Raw genomic sequence first — 23,682 nt, forward strand, 5'->3', positions numbered from 1 at the left:
TTGAATAAATACAATTATTTGCTTACACAAATATTTCATCGCCAAAAATGAGGAAAATTAAAAAATGGTCATTTATAAGTATCTCAAAAAAGCTGTTGGTATACTTTTTTATGGGGCACCATTAATGACTATATTATTTAGTCTTGGATTTAGGTACAAATTAGGTGGATTACAGTATTGTCTCATTATTTTACTTAAATATCAATCGATCCTTTAAGACGTTTCATTAAAATATTTTAATTTTTCAAGTTTTTCCCTTTTCTGTATGTACTTCTAAAATATACTGTAAAAATGCAAGAATTGAGGGAGTGAAATAATTAAACCCCCCCTGGCTAAGGCTTTGTAAAGAAATAAGTTTTATATAATACAAAAGTGTAAAGATTGCATAAAAAATTATTGTTAAATAATATTAAATAATGTTTAATAATATTAAAATTATATCTTGAATGCTAATCTCGATAATAACAACACACATACATACATATATATATTTTAAAACATTAAAACAGTCGAACGAATTTCTTCACTAAGCCGAAAGGATCGAATTTCGAAATTGGTTAAATGGCCATCGGACAGGACCATGATGGCCGCCTACCAGAAAAATATTGTAAAAGCGGAATTTGACATGCCACAAATTCACTCCCAAAATAAATAAAGCCTGCTCGAATTATGAATTTTTGAATTACCTAACGTCCAAGTGACACTGAAATTTAGCTACGGCTTATGCAACACCGCTTATCATGGCAATACTTAGGCTTCAAAATTATATGTTTTATAACCTATTCCTACATGTATGGTAAATAGGTTTATTCCATGTTTAAAGATGTCGTTAAAGGCACGATTTTAAACAATTCATCGATTAAAGTTAGCAATGAAATTACTTTGGTATGTGATTTCAGTTGTATGCTTTTACTTGTGAGTTTACAAAGATTAATAAATAAGTTAATCGCGCGCTCGAACCACATCAGTCCAGGTTTATTGTGATTTCTCGGCTACGCTACAAAGTCGCAAGAAAATACAAACTAAAATTAAAAGAACTTTAATTTGTCTTGCCCAATAGTGAACGAACCAACAAGTGCATGTTCGTAATTTATAGGTTTGTATTTATTGTTTAAAATGATTATAAATTATTTAATTTACAAAATGTAGTTAGTAGCTATTGCGAGAACCTGCCGCTATAAAATAATATCGAATACGAGTTATATCGTGCTATTTGTGTGAACGGCTTATTTGTGGTTCCTGTATTACTATTATGAGATAATTTTAACCGTAATTTTATTAGAAAACACATAGTAGATTTTTAAATGACCTTACAAAATATTTAAAAAGCCCGCCATAGCGCTGTCAGTCTGCGGAAAGCAAGCGGATCTATGGAGCTATGTACTTGTATTCATGAAATTTAATCCTCTATGGTTTTCCGTGATCTCTGCCTCTGGAAAAGTTTTTTTTATATTTTTAAATAGGTAAAAAAAATGGCGGCGAAGTCGCAGCATGTGTACGACACTTGCGTGGTGGAGCGCCGATTACGGCCGATATATGGTAAACATGGTTTCGTATTTCGCGAGTTGTTTAGTTTAGTTCGATGTGGAATATTTACATAGTTAAGTTTGGTCAGTTTGTCGGCGAATGCCGGCGAGCGGCAAGGTTGTGTGGCGGAGCTGTCAGATCGCGCGTTGTGTGTTGCAGACTGGCTCGACGTCGGCAACAACAAGAAGGCGCTGCAGGAGATCGAGAAGGTGCTGAAAAAGTCCCCCACGCTGCAGTGCGCGCGCGCGCTGCGCTGCCTCGCGAGCTGGCGGCTCGGGCGCGAGCGCGAGGCACTGGGCGCGCTGGACGCGCTGGCGGCCGAGGCGCCCGTGGACGACGCTACGCTGCAGGTCATGACGATCTGCTACCGGGAGGCGCAGCAGCGTGAGTACCGCCAGACGCGAATCCTCAGTGGTGTCGGAAGCGAACATAACCTAACTGTCACTACTGCGAGAAACCTCTTTATATGGACGAAAACATCCAAATGTTTTCATTAATACTGTCATGGTGATTTCTTGAAAGCAATTGACAGTCCTAACCGCCTTCGTCAATATTTCATCAGTTACTTTTACATCCGCAATACTCTTCGTGTATGACCATTTTGGAAATTGATTTTGAAAGATTGTTTATGGTCAGTACAAAGTCACCTAATAATCCTTTTATTAATAGATCTCGCTATCGCTAAGTTTTCATTGAAATATTTGGTTCTAAGGTTCACCATTAACCTAATACAGCGGAAGTCACTTATAACCCGGGTTTGCGGGGGCATATCTGACCCGTGATATATGAACACCTCGGTATAAATGAATTTTACAAAATTGTGATTTTTATATGAAGAATTAAACATTTAAAAAAAAAATCTTTATTATTTGTATAAAATATAAATAGAAATCAGTATTCTGTTTGGGTTTTTTTTTCTGAGGATTTTTTTGAGAATAGAATTTTACAGGGAAACCTTACTTCATGATTTTTATTGGGCTTCTAGCCATCCAATCGCAGTCTCTAATCCTCGAACTGCTTCTTGATACATCAACTGCCTCATATTGCGGGTTTTCCTTGACTTTCTCTAAATTTGTTTCGTTGTTTACATTTTTGACTATATCCTCATATGTTAGGACGTGACAGACCATTTCATCTTTGTCGATATTAACCCGTTGGTCGATTATATCTTTAGTAATTTCCAGCTTTCCAAATATATCACTAACTGCCCGCAGATCACCGTGTAGCTTATGTGTGCGTTGTTTAATTGACTTTGCAGCGCTTGTATGTGTTAGACGTGGGGACAAAAAAGAAGACCCGCAGTAAATCCGAATGCGCATTAAAACCGGCTTCTACTGTACTATTATTTACTTCCCCTATTTTTTGACCTCTCAAACTCCTTCAAATTGTCACTCAATCATATTGGCTGGTAATGAGTTCAGTGTCAAAAGTTAAATTGTTTTTTTTGAATGTGGCGTATCTGTCGAGGATTGAAAATATGACGCATTTTACGCCATCGAGTGCAAATAAGGAACAGTTTTTAAATATGTGTAACAAAACTGTTTGCATTTGGGTAGCCACCAAGTGACAACTCGAGTATGCATACTATGTTTTATATATTGTAGAGTGTAGAAGAATTACAGTTCTCGGACAAAAGATAAACTGTAGGTATTGCGAGTATTTGTATTTGCACAAATTAACACTTCCTTATCAGACACAATGAAAACAGGTTTGAATGTCGGTCCAAAATTCCGCATCAGAACTCTAAGTGTTAACATTAGATTGGGCCAGTGTGCCGGGCCGGGTCGGGTCTGCAACTCCTCGTGTATCTACAGGAGTTATGTCGACTGATTTTAGACCAATTTTGGCTAATTTGAAGAGTCTGACATTTTTTCAATAATGACAATGTGAAGGAATGTTTTGACCGTAGTGAAACTACAATAGTTGTTATTGTATGTAATATATATTTGAGACAATAACTTTGTGATTCTCATTTTATAATTTAAATATTTATCGATTTGGTGTTTAATTTGTAGAACTCCATTTTTATTTATGTATTAATTTTTAAATCAAACGCAGATTTTTTGAGTCTACTAAGTTGTATTTTATTAACAAAAACACATAAAAAAATTATATTGTGACAAATTTTTCGCCTAGTTATGGCATTTTCAAACGAATGTGAAGATCAAATGAAATGTAGCTATACAATTCTATGTGACAGTTTTAACATGCGCAGTAATAATTAATGGGAGACAACAGTAGCTAATGGGGGATGTAGGTACGTACCCTTATATTTATTTTCTAGGAAAGGAAGAATTTATTGACCTGGCAATTTTTAGAGAAATAATGTTTTAAAGCTAAATACAATTGTTGGTAATATTATTTGTTACTGTGCTGAATGTATGTGTAGATATAATTGTTATTAAAAATTATTAGTTTATCAATAACGCATCATGCAAGCGTTTACATAGAGAGAGAGAGATGATGTACAATAACAGTCTATTTAAATATGTTTAGCAGTAGTGAAGATATAAGGTTGGTTTGTCCATTAATAATTTTAAAATTAGGATTGTTTATATCCTTATTAATTCCTGATTGCTCTAATATATTAATTTTTTGACCTTTGCTTTATTGAAATATTGATGTAATGGAATTGGTTTCTTTGAGACATGAATTTTATGGTTATTTTCGTTTAAGTGGTTGGCAAATTGAGAGTCTAGTTTTAGATGTGCGAAGTCCACTTAGTCCCCTACTAGCCGAAATCTTTATGAACCACATTAAACGTATAATGTTAGAATCACCCCTAGCAAAAGACAATATATTATGTCAGATACGTCGAAAACCGTAAAATTCATATTAACGTATAAACTAAAAATCATATTAGTATATAAACCGTCAGTCCATTTGATCTTTACATTTGTTTGAAAATGCCGTAACTAGGCACAACTAGAAACAATTGTCACAATGTTAATTTTTATGTGTTTTTGTTAATAAAATACAACTTAGTAGACTCAAAAAATCTGTGTTTGATTTAAAAATTAATGCATAAATTTAAATATAGCTTAGTTTTAAAATCACTATAAATATTTTATTATAACTTAATTATAATGTCTACCGGTTTCGAAGCTAATCACTTCTTTTTCAAGACTGATTAATACTAAAACACTATTTACTTTACCATTAGTCGAAAGAGCTTAAGAAGATTTCAGGTGGCTTTATTTTTTTGTGTTGATTAGCAGTCACAGTCAAAAAGGATCAGGGATGTTGAGTAGACTTTGAAAAAAAAGCGGCCCAAGGTACGAACCTCTCCCCTATATATGTTCATGAGATGACCCTGGTTATGTTTATTGTTTTTTATATGACTATATTTTTGTCATGCAACATGTGAGAAATGTGTGCAAGATCTGAATTGAATCGCGTCATGACTGGATATTTAATGTACTTGTACGTATTTTAAAGTGGCAGTTATGTTTAAATTTGATAAACAATCAGAGTGAAATATAAAAATATTTTATATTTTTTAAAATTGATGTATACATTTTGAAACATTAGTGTGTGTTTCTAACGGCATCCCTCACACATCGCAATAAATGGAGAATACATACTATAAAGAATTTTTTCTCAAAATCAAAAACTGATTTCTCGTCGTTTCGTTCCCATTTCACTCTCGGTAATGTAATGTAGCGGGAGTGATGTTGCAGTGGAAAAGGTGTGCGCCGCGTACGAGGCGGCCGTAGAGAAGGAGCCCGACAGCGAGGAGCTGCACACGCACCTGTTCATGGCGTACGTGCGCGTGGGCGCGCTGGAGTGCCAGCAGCGCGCCGCCATGCGCCTGTACCGCCACAGCCCCAAGAACCCCTACTACCTGTGGGCCGTGGTGAGCATCGTGCTGCAAGCCACTCGCGGCGCGCAGGCGCAGGAGCCCGCGCGCCGCTCCGTGCTGCTGGACCTGGCCGCGCGCATGCTGGCCCGCCTGGCCGCCGAGGGCCGGCTGGAGGCCGAGCAGGAGCTGCGCCTGCACCTGCGCGTGCTCGGCCTGCGCGGCGAGCACGAGCGCGCGCTGGCGCTGCTGCGCGGCCCGCTGGCGGCGCGCCTGCTGCCCGGCGACTGGCCCGGCGCCGCGCTGCCGCCGCTGCGCGCGCTGCGGCGCTGGCGGCGCCTCAACCGCCTGGCGCGCGCGCGCCTGCGCGCCGAGCCCGACCGCTGGGACCTCTACCTGCTGTACCTCGAGTCCGCCTTCCGCCTGATGGCGGGCGAGGGCGAGCGCGAAGAGGAGGACTGCCCGGCGGAGGAGGCCGAGGCGGATGACAGCCCCGAGCGCTGCGCCGCCTTCCTGGCTGGCGTGCTGCGCAGCGCCGAGGGCGGCCGGGCGCTGCGCGGACCCTACCTCGCGCGCCTCGAGCTCTACAAGAGACTTCGCCAACAAAACATAGATGCGCCCAGTAAGTTACTCGTTATAAATCTGCGAGAATGCGTACAATGCTCCTCGTTCTGACGCTAATGTTGGGAATATCGTTTACAGATCTTCTGGGTGAAGCGAATGGCCTTTTATTAGATTACTTCCGCAAATTTAGTCACAAGGCGTGCTGCGCGGAGGACCTGCGGCCGTATCTGGAGTTGGTGGATACGGCGGAGTGGGCGGCGGCGCTGGACGGGGAAGCGGTGGCGCCCGAGGAGACGGAGCGGGTGCTCACGGTGGCCAAGCTGCGCTCCTGCTGCGGGGCGCCGGCGCGCGCGCTGCCGGACGCGCCGTGGGCAGCCGCGCTCTCCGCGCACCGCCTGCACGCCGAGGCGCGCTCGCAGGGCGCCTCCGCCCCCTTGCTCGAAGGCCTGCGCATCCTCCACGCCGCTCTGGAACACAATCCCAGCGACTATCATTGTAAACTGCTGGCTATAAAATTTTACCACATACTAGGTGAGCTCATTACCTCTCATTGCGTCGATTACTTCCGGCTTCTAGACTCATGCCATAATTACGCAACAGGACTGTTTGAATATACAGGGTGTTTGGTAACATTATGTCGATGTGCCAAATACCCTTATATTCGTGTGATAATGCAATATTTAATTTTCCCAAACCTAAAAAATTAGTTTTTGCCAAAAGTGATGTTTTCTTATTTACTCATATCAATTAGCAAATTGTCTTTAGTCTTATTTGGTAATTTTTTAACTGACTTTATGAATTATTCCTTTTATGTAATTAGAGCGTCGCTTGTTTCAGGGTGCGGCAGCGGGGCGCACGAGGTCCACGAGGCCCTGGACGTGAAGCACGTGCAGCTGGACTCCCTCGCCCACCTGCACTGCACGCAGCTGGCGCGCTGCGGCCTGCTCGCACTCGCCCGCGAGGCCTACTCCGCCACCGCCAAGTTCTTCTCCCACAGCTACAAGGACAGCGTGGACCACCTGACCTTCTCCTACAAGTTCGGCTCCTTCATGAAGCTGGAGGAGCTCATGGACTGGCGCGAGCGGCTGCACGGCTCCCTCACGCGCGCCTGGTGCGAGCTGGAGGGCGCGCAGCTGGCTCTGGTCGGCGCCTGCAGCCCCGCGCAGGCCTCCGCCGCGCTGGGCGCCGCGCCGCCGCCGCCCGACTGGGACAAGCTCTCCGACAACCGGGACACGGCGGTCAGCCGCCACTGGGACGAGCCGGCCGCGCGGGACCCGGCCGCCGACGCGGAGCAGTTCCGGCAGGAGCGCGAGTTCCTGCACCTGCGCTCCGCCATACTGGAGGGCCTGCGCGCCGCGCACCAGGTGGCGGCGGGCGCGGAGGGCGCGCGCGAGGCGCTGGACGCGCGGCGCGCGCGGCTGGCCGAGCTGCGCGGCGAGGCGCGCGCGCGACAGCCGGGCGCGGTCCGCGAGCACTCGGCGGCGGGCCCGCTGCCCTCGCGCCTGCTGGCGCTGCTGCGCGCGCCGCTGTTGGAGGCCTGCGAGGCGGGGCTGGCCTGCGTGGGCGGGGGAGCGCCCGAGGAGCAGCTCGCGGCCGACCTGCTGCGGCGCTGCCACGAGGACACGAGCGCGGCGCTGGCGGCGCAGCTCGCCGCCCCCGACCCGCTCTGGACACACAGAGACACCATGGAGAGTGTTGTCAACTTACTCGAGGTAAGTTGTTATTCGATTTGAGGACAAATTAGCGCCACATCTCACAGTGCGGACAATTTATCGCAAACTGTTTGGTCTTTATAATCACAAATACTTCAACAAGAAGTCACCGTGAATTTGAGAAGTTTTGGATACGAAATATTTTAAAAATGAGGAAGTAATACGCTAGTGTCACGCATGAGAGTAACAATTTGAAATACAATTTAGAATTTTTTTTTTGAAAAATGTAAATGAGGACAAATAATTAATCCTTGTTAAAAATATTTGTTTTTGCCCATATTTAAAAATTTTGGCAAAATACAAAATTTGGTCTCAGCATTGAATAAATTTGTAGCAAGAATAGCCACCTCCTTATTAGGGTGATGATTCTTGATGTACGATTCCCGTGCTTTCAACATTTCTCTTATTGTGCTAGAAGATTGTTGCTCCGCTACTTCCTCCTTCTCCATTAACAAGTTCTCCTCCATAATTTCTTGCTGTGAAAAACGTGGTCTTCGGTGGTCAGCTCTCACCTGCACTCTTTCACAAGCTCTCCTGGTGCGGAAGTCCCGGTTCACTAGTGAATGTCAAGAAAAAGGGACTTGCCCTTTCTCTGTAACCCGTTAAGGGAGCAACTTGCAAATTCCTCCATATGAAATGTTCCACTGTATTTGGTATTTAGTTGTCTAAATTAGCTCACAAATTTTGATGTTTCTGTATGTACACTTGTCAGGTGGTGTCGGTGTTGTGTGTTGTGTGCGGACAGTGCTGGGAGCTGAGCCGGCGCAGCTCCAAGGGCACGCGGCGGGCGCCCCGCAGCGGCGCGGGCGGCCCCCCGGGCGCGCTGCAGGCCACGCTGCAGCAGGCGCTGGGCGCGCTGGGCCCCGCGCTGCTCGCCTGGGGCGTGGCGGAGCTGGGCACGCACGCGCACTCCACCGCGCTCTCCGCCGGACACCAGCGCGCACTCGCCTGCCTGCACCAACTCATCAAGGACAAGAACAAGTTCCTGTCGGCCCTCACGTAGCCTCCCCCTCTCCTTCCCCCCTCCCCCGTCTCCCACCCGCTAGTGTCGAGAGACCCTTGTAAATATTTTCTAAGAGTGCGGATGACAGTCATTAGTTTGTAAGGAATCGGAGATAATAAAATCGTGGGAAAGTCTGAGCTCATTTCTGTGTTTCTCCCGCGTGTATGTGCTGACACTGAGGAGTGCCAAGTGTTGCGGGTGTGATGGTGATTACACTTCCGCATCGCTTACTGCCTTTCATTAACTGCTCTACTATCAAATAGGAGTCAGAATGTTCAAAACTCAAATTCAAAATGTGTATCTAAGTATTGTACAGATTTTCTTTTATTTTGATACTCTATTCGGAACCATTTATTGTGCTGTTAGTTTTTCTAAGTTGGAGTGTTAATAAACAATTTGATATGTTTTTGTAGTTTTATATTTCGTCCCGACACTCGTTAGCTGGATAAACAGTTAAACTTCTATATTACAAAGTTATCGGTCGAGACTGACTCTAATCTAACTTTATTCCATTGCTGATTCCGTCCTCTAGCACATGGAAATTAAGATGACTCCATCTTTAATGAATTGATGATTTTTTAACCGGGTTTCATTTCCCTACACTCCGGACGAGCCGGTAAATAGGGTAAATATTGGTATGGAAACTTATATGGTTGATATATATAAATCCTGCAATAGTTATTATTGTTCATGTTTTGTATAAATATTTTTCGAGACTCTCGGAGAAGTCTACAAAGGAAGAAATAGTAATAGTAAATTTGTTTCTGGAACTTATTTTATTAACATTTAATTATTAACATAATTTATCGAATGCAAAGAAAAAACGGTTAACAATAATTTAGCATTTGTAGGACAAGGTAAGGCCTCTAATAGATGTCGGGGCAGCGGCTCCAGTCCTGGCGCTCCTTGCAGCCCCAGTAGTCGCCCGTGTACACGTGCGTGGTGGAGTCGGTGGGCGCGTGGTGGCGCGAGAACCACACGGGCCGCTCGGGCGCCGGCGGAGCGCTACCGCCGGCCGCCGCCGCCTCCGCCGCCGCCTCGCGCTCGCGCCGCTTGCAGCGCTGCTTCTCCTCCAGCCGCAGCTTCTCGCTGTTGGCCTCGTCCCAGCGGCCCTCCTCCATGAGGCGCTGGTCCGGCCGGTGCCGCGAGTCCGTCGGCGCCACGCCCTCCTCCGCCTCGTTCAGCTGCGCCGCCAGCACCGTGAACCCGTAGTACCTGCAACCCGCAGCCTCATCTCACATCGCGTAATCTCCACAAGGGATAAATTAAATAGATCGTAATTTATTATGCGATGAAAACATCGAGAATTAGATGAAGAACCGGCTGTGTCTGTGAATAACCAGGAGATTAATTAAAAGAAGGTAATCAGGTCAATGTTATTACGCAGAAAGGCAATGGAAGGGAGCCGGTCATTATTCTGATTTTGTAGAATTCCAAATTCTACGAACCTTTGGACTCTACTTTTGTATTTTTAACTTTATGGTTGTTTTGTCCATTAAGTTAATAATACATTAAATATACGTATTTTAAGAAAAATATGTCATTGTTAAAGTTTGGATTCGGTTTGGTTTATTGAACTTATAATTCCTGATTCAACGGAATCAACTGTATATATAAGAAAAAAACATGAAATATAATAAATGATAAAATTATTGTCGAGCAGGACCCGGGTTGGGGCGCTTTTGCTTAATGTTTGTTTATGCAAATATGCTGCTGGCTGGAAAAAGTGCACCATTTTTCTAAATAACGAGAGCATACTGTGTCGATGATAGTGCCTGTTCCGGTTCATTTTTAACTTGAATCTTTCATTCGAAAATCTTATCAACGGTCGAGCTTCATCCGAGTTGATGTTGAAATCACCACTCATAATCATTGGCATTTTGTCTACTTCTTTTCCCAACAATAGTTTAAGCCAATAAGACTTCATTAATGAGTTTAATCATATCATTAACCCTTGAATTGTTTGACAATAAATGGCCACCGTCATAATTATCTGAACATTTTCCAATTGATATTTCCCTGCACCGATTCTCGTGCTTAGTAAGCCCAGTGCATTGGTGCCATGTGCATTTCTATTCATATTAACTGATAACCTAATTTTTTAGTAATTTTTGCACCTAATTTTAAAATATATTATTTGTAATTAATAACTTTATGATAAAAGAACTATGTTTGAAAATGATGTGAATTTTATTGAAATAATTAATTGTTTAAAATGATTTGAGAAAATATATAAAAATATATCTATTTCGTTAACACTTAATGTGTTAATAAAAGATTATGATATTTGATGAGATTAACAGTAACCACTGCAATCTAATATAAACCAGAATGCTAGGAGCATACATTTAAGCGTTTATTTTTTTTGTCTGATCAAGGCCAATTTGCCTTGCCGCTTATACAAAAGTTTCACTTAAAAAATGAGTAGATTAGGAGTAACGCCATTTGGAAGTGCAATAAAGTATAAATTTTCCTAATTAATAATATGTAAATGGAGTTGTGTTTGCGAGAAGCCGGTACGTACTTGTCACTGTCCTCGGGCGGCAAGACCCTCTGCCACGAGGTGAAGAACTTGCCGGTCTTGCACACGGTGGAGTCGGCGTTGGTGCTGGTGACGGGCGCCATCTCGATGCTGCTGTCCCAGTGGCCCTGGATCACCCACTTGGGCTTGCCGTCCGCCGCCTTCACGATGCCCGTCACCTTGCGCTGCGTCTCCTTGGTGAAGTACGAGTAGGGCACGTACTTGAGGTGGCAGCGCAGCCCCGTGGCCGCGCCCTCGCCCACGATGTCCATGTCGCCGTGCTCGTCCACCCACAGCTTGCCCACGATGATGTTGTGCACCGTGGTGGTCACCTTCCGCCACTTGTAACGGTTGCCGGTGGCCGTGAACTCCACGTAGGCGCTGCCGAGCGGGATGATCTGCAGGTACTTGCCCCGGAACTTGGAGGTCATGGTGAACTCCTGCCAGCAGCGCCAGCCGGCCGTCCCCTCGCAGTACTGCGCCACCATGGGCGGGTGGTGGGACACCTGCTCGCTGATGGCGCGCCAGCCCAGGTCCTCGGTGCGGTCGCACTCGTACGTCTCGCCCAGCAGCGGGTTGAAGGGCTTGCCCGTGCGGTGCGTGGTGGTCGCGTACGAGGACACGGTGAAGGCGGCCACGTGCGCCAGCTGCTCCGTGGCGTCTGCGCAGCGCGCCGCCGCGTCCAGCACGCTCGAGTACTCGAATTCCTCCGTGAGCCGCTGCAGGAAGGACAGCGGCTCGCTGAAGTTCACGGGGATGGGGATCTTGGACAGCTCCTTGCCGATGCAGTTCTTCATAATGGACCAGAGGTTGAGCGGGTAGTTGGGCTTGTCGGGGATGCGCGTGCGACGCGCGCGTCCCCGCGGCGCCCCCGCGAGCTGCGTGACGTGCGAGGCCTGCAACACACAGAGGGCGGTCACTAGAGGCAGTGCTCTACTCGCCGCAGTGGCGCCTGCCGCCTGCCCCCTACCAACGCCACGGGAGACTACTCACCTTGCTGGTGTCGGCCTCGGCCTCCACTCCGTCGGGTCGCCTCTGCTCCGACACAAACAGCACCTGTGCAAAAGTAAATCATTTCTTAAACTTACCTCGAATATGGAAACAGGAGAGAGAAAGGAAGATGGTACATTACCTGTTGAGTTTCCGTTACGGCTTCTGTCTCCGAACCCTCGGAACTTTCGTCGTTGTAGGAGGAAGAATTCTTACGGTGATTTCCTTTAATCTGAAAGTTAGTATGGAGTAAGATATAAACGCGGAGCGGTAATGTATAGAGCAGCGATGAGTATATAGAAACTCACGGGAATCTTGATGATGAAGGAGTTGGGGTCGCTGTTGGCGATGTCAGAAGACGAGCCTCCGTCTTGTGCGTCATAAAACTCGTGTTCCTCTTCTTCTTCACTCTCTCTCGAGCTACTTCCTGCAAAACACGAATGTATTATTTAACTTTTTTCAAAATCTAGTTGATATTATATATTATTTAGTCTTTACAATTTATGATCATTTGGAAGATAAAAATATATATTGCGTAACGAATGAATCATTTACTAAAACCCAAAAGTTTTATTATTGGTTATTAGGACAGAAAACCCGCCTACCTAAATTAGATTAACTAATGCTAAATATTAAAACAGGAGTACTTTCAATAACGATAATGACTGAAATTACTACTTGAAATACTTGTTGATTTAAATCTTAAAACAAATTTGGTATATGTACGTATAGAAATATTAATAAAATAAATTCCCAGGCTGTGAGATTTTCATTTGGAATTTCTAATACAGGGTGGGATATTGTTGGCAAAAAGTTCGTATAATTTTTAAACCTATATCGATCATTAAACGATATCCAACTGCAAAATGTAAAAACTGGCATTGTAATTTAGCCATAGTCTACCAGCTACCAGTATAAGGCAGACACTAAAGCCAAATTTTCATTATTAGGTTAGTTTTTCTTACTTTTCCAAGTTTTTTCAATTTTAAAATTATATTTGAAATTTTTCATAATTTGAATCACATATTGCTCACTCCTTTCAACGTCATAAATAAAAAAAACTTGATTTTTCAGGAGATCGTTTTTTAAGAGTCCGCGACACTAACCACGGGACCACAACCTGACACTTATGATATGCGGACGCTTAAAATGTTCAGTAATTGATATTTTATAAATAATCCTTGAGAAACGTGAAAGATGAACCTGATGTATTTTCAATTACGAACTTGATGTGAAATCATCAAAAACTATGGGTGTATTTTGTTATTTCAGAAAGGTATTTTAAAAAAACAAAACACTTTGAAATTTTATAAGGTTATAAATTTTAGCATCTCGTGGCCCCTGTTCCCAGGGCTCCCGTACTCCCTCAGGGCCAGAATTACCCTCGACTCTCTCCGGGGCCCCCCCTTTGGAAACCTATGTTCTAAAGGCTCTTATTTATTTTTGTATTTTTCAAAATTCATAAATGACCTTGTGTATTCACAATTACCTTTAAAATTAAAATTGTAAAAAAGGTATACTGGAATTTTTTTTTAAAAGTTAGGCTCATCCTCAGCCCCTGTATGTTACTGTCGTCCAGTTAAAAATCATAATATTTTCTTACAAATTACCGGTTCTCTGAACCCTGATGCCTAAAATGTTGTCGACATCCTAACGAGATTTCCAATGATAATTTATCAGTACCTACCTGTGCGACATTTCATGAATTGTCTCTGGTGTATTTGTTTCTCTATTTGTCAATTCAAGATTTACATCACTTGACGCATGACAAAACGTTTTTTTTTATTAGAATTTATGTAAACAGCAAAAATGTAACGTTTAACTTGCTAAATCGTAGAAAAATACAGTTTCGACTATTATTATTGTGGTCGTTTATTTACTTAAATTAATCAATACTTTTTCATTCCTGACCAATATTTGATGAAAAAATATAATTTTGTTAAAAATCAATCACTCAATAAATTTAACTTCGTCAGGCACCACACACGTAAAAATAATGACAGATATTGTCATCAGCTTAGTATAGCCTAGCCGTTGCGTGGATGCGTTTGAACGAATTTCGTGATATTAGTAAATCGGTTGTTAAACGTGATTCAAGAATACCATTTTTGTACAGTGATCAATAAAAATTTGAAACACGAAATCGAAATGTTTACTGCTTGGCGTTCGGTTAAAATTAACAGAGCTATAACTGTTTGAATTTATTCGACATTCGAAGCTCACTGTACATCTATAGCGTCCCGCCGGGCGGTCGGCCGCGTAGTGAAAAGTTGTAGTTTTATTCAGTTTATCTTTTATCGTTAACAAAATGTATTGCAATATAATTCAATCTTAAATTAATTTATCTGCAACTACCGAATTATTCCTACTTATGTGTCCCACTGCGTAGCGGGTCTAAATACAACATGTAATCCGAGTCCTATTGTTTTATAATATATCGCGGATTTTGGTTATGAGAATTCGGTATTTTCAGCGTGGACGGAAATAATACACGACCCCAAAACAGAACCTCGAATTCCGAAAATTAGTTACAAAAGAAAACACGCTATTTGTGTCGCGCGTGCCAGTGTCAAATGCAGGAAATTGTAAGGGGAAGTTTCGTATTCAGTAATATTCTTATTCAGTATGTTTCGCAAAAAAAAATTGAAACTACTCTCAAATTTCTGCTACATGGTCGTCTCTACTCCAACACAATCTTATATATCATGCGCTTATAGGAATTCAGAAAGAAACTAGTTTGAACGTCGGCCGCGTTTAAACTTTTAATAAGAATTTAAATCGCTGCGAAAATAAACATCTAAAAAAAAGTCTGGGTTATAACGTTTTCGATCTAAATTATCATAAACTTTTTTCATAATTATTATATTTATCAACTGTGTGGAACGAGAAGGGTATTATAATTAACTAACAAGTGATTGTGTGACACGGTGTTTTGTGATATTTTTGTACAATTTTTTTTATATGTATTATCGTGCAATGCTTCGAATACTGGAAGCATTTTTTTAATGTTATAACTTTTATCGTCATAAATATGTCTATACGTTTTAAAATTTATACGACAATAACGAAAATATCATGTTTTTATAAGAAACAACGATTCTGAAAACAAAAATGGTGAAAGCGATCATTACCAATACGCGAGAAAAGGCATAAAGTCACATAATTTTGATGTCCCACATGCTAAATACATTTTTGTTCTAATCCCTGTTTTGAAGATTTTCACAAAATTTCGATATATTAATCATTTCCGTTTTTTAATATCAACTTTAATATAAAATACTTTTCTAAATTTCATTTTAATTTACATTTATTTTTTAAAATAACGCATTTAAAAAAAAAACTGCGCGCACGCAACGGATGGACTATACGACAGCCGTGTCTTCTATACAACCGCCAAATTTTCTGCCGCGAGTCCGTTAATGTTAATATTTTGGTGTAAATACACTATAAAAACAAAATAAGTAAAGTGAATTGTGTACTGTGAACATCTATAATAGATATCCGAGTGACTTCCGAAAGTTTCACTACAAAAAATATGTTTTTTTTGTCAAAAATATTGTAATGTAAAATACTCCAGCAGGTGACGAAAAGTTTGACACTCGAAATCGAGCAGCTTAGAGGTTAAAGCTCCGAGTTAACATAACCTAATTTAAATGAATTATTTTCAAATGTATATCCGCGGAAGCGTCGTCGCTCACCACCGCAGTTTGGAGCGCCGATAGTATTAGCGGGGAGGAAGGTATCCTGCGCGGCGCCAGCGGCGGGTTCCTCCAAGGTCCCGCCAGCGGCGTGCTCGCGACCTTCGGCACCGCCCGACGAGTTGCGGCACCGGTGCGGTGTAGCGTACGGCCGCAGTTAGCTCCTGGCTCGAGTCACGCGACGCTGACAGCTACTGGCTACAGGCGGCCGCGGCTCGGGCGGCGCTCGCACTTCACTCGCCAGATGTAATAATACCGCGTGATGGTACGGGGAGGGGGAGGGGGAGGAGCTCTCGGCCTACTGCACGCGACGCACGGTCTCGGGCCGGCTACTGGCTGGCGGCTGGCGGCTGGCGACTGCGATGTAGTCCGCCTTACGTCGGAATCTACATTCTTATTACTCTTCACCCTACGGAGCGGTGATAAGATGGTGTTAAACAGTCCAAACACCGATTGTTGATATTATGACACGCGTGTTGTTTTTTTCACGAGTGAATTATCGGGAATTTTAGTCATGCCGTTTGTGATGGCGAACGAGTCACGTACAATTTGCGCTAAGAATACATTTTTTAAAGTTAATTGTGTAGATAAGACGGCTTTCAAAAATGGAAAATACATTCGTACCCGGCAGGGCCATTCTAATGGTGAGGACTGACCGGAGCCATTTGGTCGTAACGTAACACGTTACGATGCGAACATTCGTATTGTGAGTACAGCGAGCCGAGCGCTCCATCTACATTCGCTTTATCTAGATAAAGGGAGAGCGTAATAAACAATAAGTATGCGAGTTTTACGCACATGTGACGAGAATTACAAGCGTCAAACGATTTTCTTATTTGAAAGTGTAAAATATAAATTGTAAAGCGCCTTTGAGGTTTTCCACGAAAATGGCGCTATATAAATTTTAATAAAATTCAATAGGGTATTTACAAAAATATCTAAAACATTACTTATTTTATTTGTAGCCCTCATCGCATAAATTGTGTGATTTTCATACACGAGTGCCAAAAGCAAGTTTTTAGAGTATGCGGAAATTGGCGATATTTGATTTATTTATTGGACGAACGGATACCACATGCGTTAAGAAAAAAGCACTCGGTGACCGAGTGAACGCAAAAGTGATTTATGTATTTGGTTAGATTTCGAAGGCACAATTTATTACGAGGTTCTTAAGCTTGTAAAAACAATAAGTGCTCAACTTTTTTGTGAACACTGCCTGCAAATAATAAGATCATCAAACTGACGGAGGAGAACAGACGGCATCGGAGGTATGCACATACCTGGCGGGCGGCCGCTGACGCTCTTCTCCAGGTTGTCGTGCTGGCGGGCCAGCTGCTCCACGACCTCCTGCAGGCGCTGCTTCTGCTCGCGCTCGTGCTGCAGCAGGCGGCCCCAGCGGCTGCCCTGCGCGCGCGCCACCGTGAGGTACTCCTGGCAGGCCTGCAACAGGGCGCGCGTGAGTGCGGGGTGCGCAGGCGGTACGCGGCGGGAAGGCGCGGTGCGGTACTCACGTTCATCATGACGTTGGTCGCGATGCGGAAGAGCGTGGCGCGCTCGGCCACCTGCTCGTCCTGGCGGCCGAGCTCGGCCAGCGCGCGCTGCAGCGCGGCGCCGTGCTTGCCGATGAGCTCGGCGCACGTGCGCAGCGTGTCGAGGCGCGCGGCCAGCTCGCGCGTGGACGCGGCGAAGGCCTCCTCGGCGGGCGCGGGCGCCGCGTCCTCCTCCTCCTCGCTCTCGGCCGCCCGGATGGCCTTGGCCTTGGCCAGCTCGAGCGCCGTGACCCAGCTCTGGCGCTCCACCTCGCTGGCCGCCTTGATGTGGAACGTCTGCGTGCCCCCGTTGGAGATCACGAACGTGCACGAGTCCACGGTGTGGATGAGCGCCCCTCCCAGCGTGATCGTGCCGCGGCACGTGTGCGCCATCTCCGCCTGGTTCCTGCGCATCGAGCAAACCGCGCCACGCTGTACTACCACTCTACGGGCGCTTGTGCGCTACAGGAATTTTACCGTCCGGCAGTCCGATTAGCTTGATAAAACGGATGATTGTCTTGCGCTTTTGGCCATCTCAAACTGTCGTAGTCGCTTTTATTTTTAAAAACAGGACTGCCGAACGGTAAAATTCCGTGTAGTGCACAAACGCTCTATCTCTACATTCTAACCCCCGCCCAGTACCTAAATCGACGATTTAATCTGTCGATAGTGAGATGTGATTAAAAAATAAATAATAGTACAAAATTGAATAGGATGACGAATGGCACCAGGCACCGGGCACCGGGCACCGACATGGCGGATGGAATAAAGCGAACCCACACCGACTTGGCTGACGGGGAGGGAAAATCAGGCACCGATACATTATCCTGTTCCGTGCCGATAATGCGATATGACCGCAGCTAGCAGCTACTCATGCACCATGCACTCGCACTTCTCACAACTTAGAACGCATCTAGGAAAAAATGCAAGTAGCGATATTTCTTACTACAGCAATAAAAAATGTCTTCAATTTATAAATAAAAGAACATAACCAAGGGTGAGCTATCGAGAGTCCCTTTATCAAACTAAAATACAGAATTATATCGTGTTATAGTGGTGAAGCCGTATAAGTATAGCGACACCAGAGACGAGGGACCCGTGACAAGGGGAGGAGAAAGGGTCGGTTGCTGGACCTTTCCGAGTTACTTGCGACGATACTTTAATAAATGGGGCCCTCGTTAACAGTTCGGTAGATTTCGGTAGTCGCTCGTGACGGCGCCTACAAATTCACCCACCCCAGCACCAGAAAATCGTCGAAGAAACATACATTTATATTACGAGTGCAGTGTAAGATGTGTGTGAATTAATCGGGTTGTACGCAGTACATACCGTATTAATATTTACTAGCAGCCATCTCTCTACTATCATTATCATAAAAGTATCTGTATTTCCCGGAAATTGCCCTTTTTATTATAATGTGTATCGAACGGAAGCGAGTGGTACATTTATTCGGTAAACTTCTTTAGAAATTAGGATCTCGCTGAAGTTTTACTCTCGACTGAGATGCGCGAATACATTTACGCGGAATTAATTTACAAATCCATGAGGAGAAAGCAATAGAAATATAACATACGTGTCTCTTTTCTCAAGAAGCTTCGATCGCCTAAATACGACTATCGGCTACATGTCGGATTACTTCCAAATCAGCTTCTGGAAGCTCCTTGAATTTTACAGATTATTCGTACGTACGTTTACGGGTTCCGGATTCAACGTTGCCCTTATTGTCTACAGTGAATCGGATTAAAGATATCCAGGGTTCACCGAGATATGGTGAGAAGCTCGGTGGTAAGGTAAGCTTTGTGTTACCATTTTTGAGGCTGTTTGTTTTACATCTATAAGCAGAGTTGAAGTGGAAATGGAATAAAAGCGTTACGGCAGCTGGTGGAGAATGGTGCGCGGTGAGTGATGACTACGAATGCGGAAGGTAGGAGGCGGAGGAAGACTCACCGCTGGCGAGGCCTCGGCTGGCGGCGCAGGGACAGCGCGCGCACGGGGCCCGCACACCTACAACACACATACTCTCGGACTGCTGCACGCTGCACGCGACACGTCCTCCACACGTCCTCCACACGTCACGGGGAAGCGTCGGACGTCGGACGCACATACATGTCAAGCTTAATCCTAATTATTCCTACAACTTCAGCGACATTTCGTGCAAGTCTGCTAATTACACGCGCATCTATTATACTCGGACTATATTTCAAATAAGTATCACCGAAGCTTGGAAGCCTAGTAAGGCATGTCGGTATATTGGGAAAATGCGTGTAATTTGGCAGCAATAGATATATTCGATCAGAATAGGTAAGTATTAGGAGATCAATTCTTTATGCATTTTTTTTTAATTACGTATTTTCTTGACCTGACTCGATGACGGTGTACTACCACGAGAAAGACCTATTAATTTTATCATCGGACGTCATATCGCTAAGAACATGTCTTACATGTGACACGACGAGACGAAGAGAAGAATATATAAAAATTGAATTAATATTATCTTTCGGCTCCGCGGTGTGACGCGGTGGCGGCGGTGGCGGCGGTGACAGGCGATATCGGTAGCGGGTTGCGAATTGCCAGCTTGTCGCGGTATAACATATTCCATTGTTCCGCATTTCGAGAACCCGAGCTGATACATACATTACACCTATCTATAATCCTAACACATTCGCAATACTACGTACGTACATGACTCCGCGTGACATCATTATTATTATACATCGATTAAAATCCTACACGATAAGTTCAGTTACACACTATAAATGCTACGTGTTATGTAAAAACCCCGAAAGCAATCATCGTGTATCAAATAAGTTATAAATATTCCGTTTGTGTTTAAAATAATTGTACGCACTTGTACGCTACTTTCAATTGTACATTGTAAAGCAGCCTCGAGTTATTTTTTTAGGAAAACCTCCATTAATTTATTGAATTGGCGAATATTGCTACTACTATTATTATTATTACAAAGCGTTTTATAGCGTTGCCGGTATTAGTTTTTCGGTGATTAGTGATCGCGTATTATAATTTAAATATTGTAAACTCTTCTATCTTGGCGTCCAGAGAGGTAATGAGTATGGGCTCTGGGCTCCGGAATCAGGAGACGCCAGTCCTGATTACTATTCACGCGCGCGCGTGCATTACATCGAGCCGAAGCGGAACAATGCTGGTGATGCGCGATGTAGCGAGGATCGAGGCAAAGAGAAAGACTGAAGTCACTTAGGAGTTAAATTAAAATGAGGAAAGTCCAATATAGGAAGCACTGACACACCGAGGGAGGTCTATTTGGTGACTTCGTATAAAGTTGAGGGCAAAACATTTCTCCAAGATGCGTAGGGCTTAGTTACAAACTCGGCTATACATTTTTTCAAACAAGGATTGTAAATTGCGAGAGACGTTTACAAAAAGATTCTTCAATACATATGCCTTTTGAAATATTTTTAAACTATGGCTATAATCATCGATACTCGATACGATAGGAAATGAAAAAATTAACTACAATGTTGGTCTTCTTGGAAAAAAATGGACAACGTTTTAAACGCACTGAACATGTAAAGTGTATTTTACTAGGTTTTTGCTTTATAATTATGTGCTTCGAAAGTGAAACATTTGAAACGGTTAGCAATCGTTTATTGTAAAGAAGTCAAAATGTTGGCCCCTTCTCTTTGCCCTCTCCGAGCCACTCGTTTATCTAGACCCACTGTTTCCCGATAGCTGAAAGCAGTCCACATCGGAGAGTACACGCCGGAACTAAACATCCCAACTTTAGTACAAATGTACAATTGTTGACATTCAAAAAGGAAATAAACGGAAAAATAACTTGAAGCTGATCATGCACATTGTCGGGGCACAACTGTTACTTGAGCTTGTACGAGTGCGGGTATGCAAACACGAGTGCCTTAGTCATAGCCACCGAGTTCCTTCACTACAGTCGTGCGTATCGTATCGAATATATTCCATTCTCAGATGTGAGAATGCGGAGCGCGGGACTGGTCAAGTAGCCTTCGCGAACGTCGAGTTAACGTGGTGCGCTGAGCACCATCGGGTGCAGACGGTTGGATAATCATTTTGAAAATCTACTCGAAGACTTTTGAGACACCCATATAAGAAATTTTAACAAAATTTATTATTAGATTAAAACCAATATTTTTAGCTTTTCCACTTTTTTATTTGACCAGCGACCGGGTTTCGTCGTTACCGACATCACCAGTCTGATGATGTCGGTAACGACGAAACCCGGTCGCTGGTCAAATAAAAAAAGTGGAAAAGCTAAAAATATTGGTTTTAATCTAATAATAAATTAAAAATGCAATTCCATCACGAAGTGGATAATATAAATCTTTTAACAAAATGCCGAAGAATACAAGATCGACTATTAAATGCCAAAAGGAATCAGTAAAATCTCAACCCAAAGGTACAGATAGACGCGCTAATAAAGAGTATGCTTATGAGCATGCTCTCTAGCCGAGATAAGCATACTCGCTACTCCGAGTTACTGAACGCGAACTCGGAGCGCGCCCTCTTCCGACCGCGCTGCAGGTAGCACGCGCGGAAATCGAACGACTGGCGATTTTTGAGCTTACTCCAAATAAACATGCTTATTTCTAACAAAGTACAAACGCTTCTAAGTAGCACCTGCTTAATTGTGGGATGCTTTTGTGCTAATAATGAGCATGTCTACCTCGACCTTGACCGTCATATCACGATCCCCAATATTCACTTCCATTCTAAAGCGGGTGTGACAAAATATAAAACTAAAACCCCGTGACAAACTAAAACAGACAAGACCTAAAAGGTAACGTAACACGTTACGGTGCGAGCATTCGCAGTCAGCACAGCGAACCGGCTCGCCGCGAGCGATGTTACGGCGTTACGTTACGACGAAATGTGGAGGTCAGTCCCTACCGTAATAAGATTGTTTGGTTTTGGGAATAATAAATTTATTTCACAGCAGCGGTAAGATTTTACTAACTTACCATCTCTCCGCTATTCCGCGGGAGTAGGCAGAGAAAATAAAACGCCACACCACTCTGTCTTTGCAAACATTAGATATCTCATAAACACCCGCCGATTATTCCGACTCCTGACCCCATCGCCTTCAAGTATTTGACATACCTGATCGTGCCAAGTTTTCCTCGGTCTTCCTTCGCTTCATTTTCTAACTAAATTCGCCTCATAAATTTGTCTGACCGTCCTTTTCTCACTCATACGTTTCACATGTCCAAACCATCTCAACACACCTTTCTTAACTATATCGATAATGCTTATCTCAGCCCTGCATTCTATCCTTATTTCAAAATTTGAACATCACTTATTCATACATAAAATGTTTGTTTATTTTTATATACATATACAAATTCGGTTTAACCATATCTTCATTACACCGAATTGGTCAGGGTGCGACTTCGGACCCGCCTATTTCACTATAGCAATAATAGTAAGCATCAGCATTGGCCCGAGAGCGGAGAGAGGGTGTCGAGTGAGGCGAGCCGCCCGGGGTCATGCAACATGCTACGGTCGTGCCGCATTCCGTCCGCAGCCGCTTATCTCTGCAGCATCAGCTCGCGCGCGCTAACGTCCGTGCGGACCCATGCAACATGCCACACTCCGCCGAGATATCGGCTCGCGCGCCCGCCGACTCCCGAGTGCTGTGGCGATAAGGGCATACGATCGACAGGGTCTGCCTACTGATTCACCATTCACTTATGCAAGACTCGTTTATGATGACATTGACAAGTACGGCCGAGTGACATTTTCGACCGAGCCAAAGTTGACAAATCAGACTGAACAAGCGATCGAAGAACGAAATTTACAATAAAATCATATTTATAATATCGATTAAATGCCGTAAACTGTATGACAGCCACTCTGGAGATCGATTTAGTAAACAATTAATCTACGATATAACGAGTACCTGTAGTATGACAGCACCCCATTGGACAAGACGAACCATCGCCTCTGATATCCTTTTAGGTAATTAGTCCACTTGAAGAGCCAGCCCTTCATTTCGGGGTCTCCCTGGACGGGAGCACTCTTGGTAGGGGCCGCGTCAGACATATTTGCGACTTTATTTTACTAATTATATTACCAAAACATACTAAGCGCAGGCCACGTCCACCATACTACTTTTAAAGCCATAGACATCTAAAAGTGAATAATATTATCTTCATCTTTCATTATGTCATATGGTTTTTGTCCTTTTCACTCATATGCATATATACATATTTCTTTCTGGTGTCTATGGTTTAGATCAGCGAATTGGATACCTAATTGAAATGTTCTCTCCGTACTCTTCTCTTGGTTTACCCCCCAAACCCAAGTTTTCGGACCCTATTTTTCTATTTT

The 23,682-nt window shown here is 43.6% G+C and overlaps 2 protein-coding genes across 3 annotated transcripts; one reads left to right on the forward strand and one right to left on the reverse strand.

The window, feature by feature from the left end:
- The first annotated feature begins 1,399 nt into the window (after positions 1 to 1,399).
- psidin (phagocyte signaling impaired) lies at positions 1,400 to 9,011 on the forward strand. Its single transcript, XM_088256462.1, has 6 exons — positions 1,400 to 1,539; positions 1,687 to 1,911; positions 5,208 to 5,948; positions 6,029 to 6,421; positions 6,728 to 7,602; positions 8,315 to 9,011. Exons 1-6 carry the CDS (start codon positions 1,473 to 1,475, stop codon positions 8,603 to 8,605), a joined length of 2,592 nt encoding a protein of 863 aa, XP_088112588.1. The 5' UTR covers positions 1,400 to 1,472; the 3' UTR covers positions 8,606 to 9,011.
- A 351-nt stretch (positions 9,012 to 9,362) lies between these two features.
- Osbp (oxysterol binding protein) lies at positions 9,363 to 23,483 on the reverse strand. Of its 2 annotated transcripts, XM_088256463.1 has the most exons (9): positions 23,252 to 23,483; positions 19,291 to 19,347; positions 17,326 to 17,749; positions 17,095 to 17,254; positions 12,425 to 12,543; positions 12,259 to 12,348; positions 12,120 to 12,182; positions 11,130 to 12,022; positions 9,363 to 9,820 (listed from the first exon to the last, which is right to left on the reverse strand). In XM_088256463.1, the coding sequence occupies exons 1-9, from the start codon at positions 23,392 to 23,394 to the stop codon at positions 9,472 to 9,474; spliced, it is 2,298 nt and encodes a 765-aa protein (XP_088112589.1). In that variant the 5' UTR covers positions 23,395 to 23,483; the 3' UTR covers positions 9,363 to 9,471. The 2 variants fall into 2 exon arrangements, with proteins under 2 accessions (XP_088112589.1, XP_088112590.1); XM_088256464.1 differs by lacking the exon at positions 19,291 to 19,347.
- Between the last annotated feature and the right edge of the window lie 199 nt (positions 23,484 to 23,682).

Source organism: Brachycentrus maculatus, unplaced genomic scaffold (assembly GCF_059751285.1).
Source record: "Brachycentrus maculatus isolate JH-2025_06_01 unplaced genomic scaffold, ASM5975128v1 h1tg000061l, whole genome shotgun sequence".
Classification (NCBI taxonomy): domain Eukaryota; kingdom Metazoa; phylum Arthropoda; class Insecta; order Trichoptera; family Brachycentridae; genus Brachycentrus; species Brachycentrus maculatus.